Below are 9,346 nucleotides of genomic sequence, written 5' to 3'. Positions count from 1 at the left end.
CAGTATGAAAACAGTGATAGTCAACTGTTTACATTGTAAAGAATTATAAATTATTGAATTTTTACATAAAAAATATTTCACACTTCTGTTTCGATACTAGCTGTCATAAATAAGTATTCGAATATCGAAATTTTTGATTATTTGGACTGCGCTTGATAAAATAATTAAAATTAATTTGCTCTCACTACATACTAAATCTTATTACATATTTATGGAAATAATTAAGAATGTTATGCGTGTATTAGTTTCACTTTTCTAGGCTATATTCGTTTAACTCAATTATTATTACTGTTAAATATAGTAATCAAGCATTTAGTTATATAAGTTCAACTATTTGGTCACGGTTCTTTAACTTCAATTATAATTTATCCTTAATAATTAATCAAACATGACTAATTAATAATTATAAAAACAAGAGTGATCACTTAAACAACACACGATATTGCCGTTGTTCTTTTTTATATTAAATAAAAAAAGGAAATATTATTTTCCTATGTTTTAAAATGGGGAATGTTCCTCAATTCATATATTGTAATTAATTTAACAACGTAAGTGTGGCGTGTCTCTGTATATACAAAAAGACGCAATATCATTTACTACTAGTGAACTTTTCAGTTTTTTTATTTACATTTTCACTTATTAAAATTAGATAAAACGCTACGATTGAAAAAGGAGTTTTTATGATTTTTTAAATTCCTAGATATGAGCTTTGTAATTATAGATTTAACGAAGCCATTGAAATGAAAAAATGTAATTATTCCAATAAATTTAGTCAATTCGTTGTTTGTTGTGCTAATCTACATTAAACATAATATCCGTGAGATGTAGCTGTAAATAGATAGTAAAATTTCGGGAAAAAAATACCGATTCTGTATGGGAAGGGTAAATTTCTTATTTTTTTTTATATCAAGGATATATTACAGTAAAATTATTGTAAAAACAATTTCAACAAAACACTAAAACAATTGTTTAATTAACAAGTATCATTATAAAGTAATTGTTATAAATGTTCTTCCATTAGCACTCACTTAAAACTAAAAACAAAAAAAACTTCTCAAGTCAGTCCATTACACACGCTACACATATTAAAATAGTTATATTGCGCAGGCGCAACAACTGGTCCCCACGGCGACCGCTCACTGCCAGTGGCGGGTATTGTGCTAACTGTATTAAAATTAGTACACGTCACGTCGTATAAAGACTGTGTATTATCATAGTAGTATGTATGTAGCGCGAATACTTATCTAGATTTTTAATTATAACTGTTTTTTCAAAAGAAATAAAAACCTAACACAGGTAGGCTGTAAGCGAGAAACTACATTCCTGTATCTTAATATTTTGTTACTAACTTTTCTTCAAATATATCTCATATTATCAGTCAATATTTCACTTCAAATACGCTTAATATTATAAACCTAAATTATGTAATAGTTAGTATCAAACATATATTTTATTATATTTGATTTGTTAATTTTTATAAACATGAGTTTTTCTAAACACATAATTTCAAAGTTCAAACGCTCAAATAAATCTACACTCAGAACTTGTAATTCATATGACAAAGGGGAAAAAATCATCTCATTACTTATTCATTCCAAATGTCACACAGAACGGAGATCCTCGTGTTTGCTCTTAAAGAATGTAAAAATTGTTTTAATCTCTTTAACTTTATCAAACTTTCATTAAAATTATTATCGTTTGCTTATTATGGTACGCTGTACATACTTTGAAATTTTTTTTCTAGGAAAATTATTATTGGTACCTTAATGCTTTCGATGTTTTTTCAGTAAAGGAACCGAAACTTTGAAAAGTGTAGATAAAAAAATTATAAAAAACCGGTAGTTTAAAAATTGCGTTCATTTAAATATGTTATTTGTTATGCATAAAGATGTTGACTATATATATGTATATATATAAGATCCCATGTGAAGATGAAATGAAATATTCATACAATAAAAATATTTGTAAGAATTAGAAAGTCCGAGGGTGATATAAAATGACAAAAGAATTCGGTCAACCTTTTTTATCTTACACCAAAATCTAAAAAATTTATTATAATATTCAAAATGTAAAATTAAAAAACCTTTATTCTTATCAGGGCTTTGCTATATAACAAGACAAACCTTTTCATATTGTCATATTAAATTGAGTATTTTGATTAATTTTTTTTAATGATTTCCAAAGTAAATAAAATACACAATCAAATTATTTGCAGCGTATAATTATTTGCCATTAAATATAAATTTAAAAAAGTATGATTTACAATAAGTCACTCAAAACGCCTGAATAACTTTTTTTAAAAGTTTTAATTCTGAAATAATTTTCTTGATATATGATCACTTTTTTTAATAAATACCAAACTCTGTTGGTTTGTTTTTTTTTTATTACTTCTTTTCTCAATGTTCCAATTTACATAATTTTGAATCTTTTTTAATTACAAATTTCAACATAATTTATGATAATACTACCGTATTTACAACCGAAGATGTGTTTACCAAAAATATTTTTACGCTTAACTGAATTTAATTTGGATAACTTTGCGTTAGACAATCTCAGCTTCTTCGTCAACTAATCTGCTCTACTAGGGTAGGATGGGAAGAAGGAGACGATTGTCTTGCATTTTTGTAGGGAGCTCTATATAACCACTCTGGTCAAATTACCTGTCCGACGAGTATGAAGAAATGCAATTTTTTTTCAACGTTAAAAAAGATAGTCCCAACTTAAAAATCTTACAAAAAAATGAACTCATCTTACTACTCATTACTTAAAGCTTATTAGTAGTTTCCTATAGCTTACAATAATTTTTTGAAGCTCAACAATTGCATTGCTATAAAAAAAAACATTCTAAGGAGAACAGGAAAAACAACAAGTCTCACAATTAGTCAAATAATTTCAAAGTAAACGTTATATTTTGTACTTAACTCTTGATATAAGTAGAATACTGTAAGAGCTATTCAACATTTTTACATATTTTTTTTTTTTTTACAAATTTACTTAAGCCTTTTTATAAATATTCAATCTAAAAGTTAGCTATTTAACATTGATCTCTCAAAACGATATTTTAAATATAAATAAGTCTTAATGAAGTAAATTCTGATCGACAATCAGATAATACTTTTCTCAAAAATCCTATTGTTATCCGAATTTCATATATGTATGTATAATTTACAAAACTGTGAATATTTTCTTACCATCTGTGTTTAGGAGACTTAATTTCTATGACTAGACTCTTAGTTTTCGTTGGATAATTTTATATTCATAATATATTTAAATATTTTCTTATATGATATTTGTAAGAAAGTAAACATGGTGATAATATTATTATCCAGATTATAACCTCGATTTATATACAGCATTTAAAACGGGGTAACAAAGTATGCATGAAAAACATGTCAAAGTCAATAAATACAAAACACGGTTACTTAAAAATATTTTTCCATTTTAAACTGAAGTTGTCCTGAAGAAGACAATTACTATTATAATTTATACTAGAGAAACTTAATTAAGTATTATTTATTTGTAAAATATAAAAGTTAACTTTATTTATAATACGATTCCCTATTTGTTTTTTTGTTAAGTAAAGACAATTTTGTCACATTTTAACGTTAACATTTTGTAACTCAAATTCGTTCATTAAATCATTTTCCCTAAAATATATTAATTAAAATATATCAATGACGTTATTTTTTAAATGTAATAAGAAGTATTTCATAGAATATAATAATATCAAAAAATATTTAAAAGCAGAAATTATTTTTGTGAATGTTCGTTTAGAGAAAGCATTTCCGTTCATAACGAATTGAGTTGTCCTCGTCGACCTTGCCCTATTGATCGTTAACTCCGACATCGCTAGTATATAAGTCGAAATTTTTAAGATAAAGGCATCATTATTGAATCAAACACAACAACATGTTTACCAAAGTAAGTAGTGACCAAGCATATGAAATTTTAATATGAAATATTCATTATTTAATACTAAGGATTTTATTTCTTAAAACTATGTATTTTTATCGAGAATTTTATTAAACAGGTCCTGTGCTTGAGTGCTGTTCTGGCAGTGGCCACAGCAGGCCTTATCGCTGAACCTCATTACTCCTCTGCTGCCGCAGTTTCTTCTCAAAGTATCGTTCGTCACGATCAACCTCATGCTGTAGCTGCCGCTCCAGTTGCAATCCACTCTGCTCCAGTTGCCATTCACTCTGCTCCTGTTGCCTACCATGCAGCACCAGTACACTATTCATCTGCCGGAGCTGTATCTTCTCAGTCGATCCAACGTCACGACCAACAGCGTGCTGCTATTGCTGTTGCACCCGTAGCCCACTACGCCGCTGCTCCAGTTGCTGTTCACTCTGCTCCTGTTGCTTACCACGCAGCACCAGTACACTATTCATCTGCCGGAGCTGTATCTTCTCAGTCGATCCAACGTCACGACCAACAGCGTGCTGCTATTGCTGTTGCACCCGTAGCCCACTACGCCGCTGCTCCAGTTGCTGTTCACTCTGCTCCTGTTGCTTACCACGCAGCACCAGTACACTATTCATCTGCCGGAGCTGTATCTTCTCAGTCCATCCAACGTCATGACCAACACCGTGCTGCTATTGCCGTGGCTCCCGTAGCTCACTACTCAGCTGCTCCAGTCGCTCACTACGCAGCTGCCCCAGTAGCTCACTACTCTGCCCCTATCGCCCATGCTGCATATGCTGCCCACGAAGAAATCGACTCTCACCCTCAATACGACTTCTCTTATTCCGTACATGACGGACACACCGGCGACAACAAGTCACAGCACGAGAGCCGCGACGGTGACGCAGTGCACGGCGAGTACTCCCTGGTAGAGGCTGACGGATCCGTACGTACCGTTCAATACAGCGCTGATGATCACTCTGGTTTCAACGCCGTCGTCAGCCACTCCGCTCCATCAGCTCACGCTGTACCAGCACCAGCTCATGTGCTTGCTCACCATTAATTCGACCATTACTTGTTAGGATTTTATAAAATATTTAAAACTAATTTCGTAAATTATGACTTAATTATGAATTAAAAGTTATTAAATTATAATACACTATCACTTTAATTTTATTCCCAAGCTTTTTGTATCTATAATAGTTTTTTCAACTTTTACAAGTATCTTATATTAGAAGGAATATCAGTAGTCAATAACAAGTCAGAACAATGGATTATATACCTTACCGTGCATTACAAGAAGTTATTATATTATAAATATTTTATTTTTATGAACAGTAACAAAAAGTGAAAGTAGCTAAAAGAAATATGGCGATAGTGAAAATATTCAGCCAGGGTGATAATATCATCGTGTTATTAACTTGAGTTAGACCAAAAACTAGATGAATTCTTAAAAGTGTAACATTAAGTTAAAATAATGAAAACACGCGAGGAAGTACTTAAAATAGCTGTTAGCTTAGACTGGGCAAAAGTCACCTGCTGAAATTCGTTATTAGTTCATTTAAATATTTTATTATAAATGTCTCATAATTTTAAAATATTTACCTTTCACGTAGATGTTCTTTACTACAATACTCCTATTTTTATTTCTATTTTTTTTTGTTGCTTAGGCGAAGTGTATTGGAAAATTAAAATAAATAGCCAGGGCAGCATCGCTGTATTGATAAAATATCATATAACCAGTCATACTACTTAATCGATGGAACGACCAACGGGTCGTATAAACCAAATTCTTAATACCACATAAATAGTGGGATGTGATAATCGTCTTAGCATCGGGGCAATCGTGTAGTCTAAAGTATAACCTATATAAGTTTCATTAATGTCATTTATTTGAATATATGCGCGTAAAAGTAGGTTTCTTAGAATTCATGTATCCAGTGTCTAGTCGTAAATCACATCCATAAAATTATCATTACGTTTGTATATTTTTTCCCTTTGAATTTCAACTATTTGAGCTTGTGTAAAAAAAATTAAGTATCTGTAATAGAATGTAATATACACTCCTTTCGATTACGCTCAGGAACCGTATTTGGGAGTATATTATTCTAATAGCGCTTTGACTAGCACTTGGTAGGCTATAACCTGATGAGTCGATTACAAGAAAACACCTTGATACTTTAAAATGATTGTATATCTTCAAGTACAACCGTCTCGATCGGTATCTAACAGCGAGTGACCGATCGAGTTTCGTTTTAAAAATCATACCATACTCAAAAACAAAATAAAATAATACCCCACGTAAAAAAAACTATCACTTTACAAAAATAAATCGGTAAAACATTTCCTTTTAATCGATATAAGTTAAATAGTCATAATTTAATACATTTAGAAATTTTAATAAAGATTAACGTCATTAAACACACAAAATGTGATATTCCATATAAAGGATTAATATGTCGGTAACAACTAGTATCTTAATGTGTTTATGAATTTTTGGTTAACTTTTTTTTTTCAAAATATTCAATTTTACCAAATGATTCTAACGACGTTAGAAGTCAAAATACGGCACTCCACTATTACTTTTAGAGAATGCATATTTCCATCGCATAGTGTACTATTGAATTTGATTTTACCTACTAACATGGATGATCGATGTTTTGAAAATTCCTGGTATTCCTTAAGAAATGTGATGGCATTGCTGTGGTATTATCGGGGCAGGTTAGGTTAGGTTAGGGCTTCGGTACAAGTTACAAATTTGTGACGGAATTTGAATTAAAGGATACTTTTAATTAGTCTAGTAGTTATTTTTACCTCTGGCTGGCCGTAAAACGAATCCTATATATTTACCTAACGTTCAAGGAATATTTAAATAAATGTAACTTAAATAATATAAAACAAAAAAATTAAAATTAAGATTAATTTGTTTTATGCACGAGAAGGTATAATGAGTTTCAAAGAGCTATTATTTCACTTACCATTGTCAACATCTAAAAAGGATAAACAGAATTTGTTTTCTAAACAACGAAATAGTTTACGTCAATAGTAAATATTTCTGAGTTCAGACTGTTACTGTTAAAAATAATTTGATAAAACGTCTGGCTGCCTGAGGATTCGAACTAGTTTTAAAATGAATAGCAAGAAAACCGTTTTTCTATGCTTACTAGAAAGTGGGACAGAACAAATGAATCTATCTTTTTGCAACCTCTTGAAATTTTGGGTCAATAAAAAAACTGTTTGACACTGACACTTAAAAGGTCCTTTTCATGTGACGAAAGAGAGCATTTTTGTTTGGTAAAATTGTATTGCAATGTGGTTTGATCCTGTCGACCTTGTGGGACTGAAAGTAACTCCAATGTATTACTAACTATAAAAGGTAATTTAATAAATTTAAAATATCATTCAGTTACCAGAACTCAGCAAAATGTTTTCCAAAGTAAGTTTTACAAACAATTTTTTTTTTCTGTACATTAGAAATATATGAATTTAATGAATTTAATAATTTTCTCGCCAGGTACTGACATTAAGTGCTGTTCTGGCGGTTGCAACTGCAGGCCTCATTGCTGAACCTCATTACTCCTCCGCTGCCGCAGTTTCCTCTCAAAGTATCGTTCGTCACGATCAACCTCATGCTGTAGCTGCCGCTCCAGTTGCAATCCACTCTGCTCCAATTGCCATTCACTCTGCTCCTGTTGCCTACCACGCGGCACCAGTACACTATTCATCTGCCGGAGCTGTATCTTCTCAGTCTATCCAACGTCATGACCAACACCGTGCTGCTATTGCTGTTGCTCCCGTAGTTCACTACTCAGCTGCTCCAGTTGCTCACTACGCAGCAGCCCCAGTTGCTCACTACGCAGCTGCCCCAGTAGCTCACTATTCAGCTACCCCTGTCGCCCACTACTCTGCCCCTGTCGCCCATGCTGCATATGCTGCCCACGAAGAAATCGACTCTCACCCTCAATACGACTTCTCATACTCCGTACACGACGGACACACCGGTGACAATAAGTCACAGCACGAGAGCCGCGACGGTGACGCAGTGCACGGCGAGTACTCCCTGGTAGAGGCTGACGGATCCGTACGTACCGTTCAATACAGCGCTGATGATCACTCTGGGTTCAACGCTGTGGTCAGCCATTCTGCTCCATCAGCTCACGCTGTACCAGCACCAGCTCACGCTCTTTTACATCATTAAATAAAACTATTTAATTATTAAGCTTAAATATAAAAATAAATGTATATTATATATATTAAACTTTCTTTTTTTTTTTCGAATACATTGTTATTATTCAAATCAATTATTTAGATTATCTCCTCGGAGATAGTCTTTTTTATACTTATTTTCAACATTGTTGCCGTCAATTCATATTACTTCTTACAATGGAACAGAAATTAATAATAGAAATAAATATTTGTTTTTTTTAATTATTACAGAATGGCTCTTTAAATGACCCAATTAACATACAAAAATAGCCTAATACGAAAATATGTCCTCACTTGGGAAATAATTTTGTGTTTATCAATTGTTACTTAGCAAAATTGGTAAAGAAGTAAAATGGACAAAAGTCAGAATCAGGACACAATTACTTTCTACTGCTTTCGTTAGCTGCAATTTAAGACAACATTGCAATAATATTTATGCGATATTTTTAAGATTCGAGTATTTGAAAGTAATTAAAACATTATTAATTATTTCAATAAAAAGTTACGTCAGAAACTGTCTTTAACGTACGATTTTGTAACGTACTTTGGGCTCCAGTAACAATGTTGGAAACACATTTTACATTAGAATGTTCGATAGATGTTTTGTACCCAGAATCTATATTAAAATTATCAAATATTGTTCTACATCATGTAAAGTTAATTTGAAATCATAACAATAGTTGTTCTCAATTCTCATTATTATATCAAAATTCAGGATAGATGTGTTTTCTATCATTAATATATACTTACTACTTACTTAAGTTTTTAAGCAAAAGCAAAGATTTTAACTTCATGTTAATTTCGTAAATAAATTTTTAAATTAACAACTTAATGATTAATTGATATTTGACTAAAAGGTCCTATGCGACAAGAAAATATCTAAATAGTTTCAGACTTCACATATAGACGATAGTTTCGTATAAAGGTTTAAACCTATCTGTATTTACCAACCCATATGGTTGTAAGAGGAACAATGTGTTCGTAGTAAAGTTCTAAATTCAGAATAGTTACTGTAACTTTTTCCTCCCCTTGGTTTAAAGCTTAACTTTTGTTGTAACTACATCTAACTAATTACATTGTAAATTTCGTATGACATGATAATATTCATTTAATTTCATTGAAAGAAATAATAATTAAATAATAACAATCCAATGCAAGTTCCTCGAGAGTTTAATCAATAGATTTTATCAACTTTGACTGGAATAAAGGTCTGTTAGAATGCTCTAACTTTTTGTAT

At 31.4% G+C, this 9,346-nt stretch overlaps 2 protein-coding genes across 2 annotated transcripts; both read left to right on the top strand.

The window, feature by feature from the left end:
- Positions 1–3,882: 3,882 nt before the first annotated feature.
- On the top strand, positions 3,883–5,005 carry LOC116766046 (histidine-rich protein PFHRP-II-like). Its single transcript, XM_061521773.1, has 2 exons — positions 3,883–3,921; positions 4,031–5,005. The coding sequence occupies exons 1-2, from the start codon at positions 3,910–3,912 to the stop codon at positions 4,964–4,966; spliced, it is 948 nt and encodes a 315-aa protein (XP_061377757.1). The 5' UTR covers positions 3,883–3,909; the 3' UTR covers positions 4,967–5,005.
- Positions 5,006–7,243: 2,238 nt separating this feature from the next.
- LOC133319003 (cuticle protein 8-like) lies at positions 7,244–8,130 on the top strand. The gene is made up of 2 exons (XM_061521778.1): positions 7,244–7,339; positions 7,418–8,130. Exons 1-2 carry the CDS (start codon positions 7,328–7,330, stop codon positions 8,099–8,101), a joined length of 696 nt encoding a protein of 231 aa, XP_061377762.1. The 5' UTR covers positions 7,244–7,327; the 3' UTR covers positions 8,102–8,130.
- The last annotated feature ends 1,216 nt before the right edge of the window (positions 8,131–9,346 follow it).

Source organism: Danaus plexippus, chromosome 11, assembly GCF_018135715.1.
Source record: "Danaus plexippus chromosome 11, MEX_DaPlex, whole genome shotgun sequence".
Lineage (NCBI taxonomy): Eukaryota > Metazoa > Arthropoda > Insecta > Lepidoptera > Nymphalidae > Danaus > Danaus plexippus.
The sequence above is the reverse complement of the archived record's forward strand: the minus strand, read 5'-3'. Positions and strand labels throughout refer to the sequence as shown.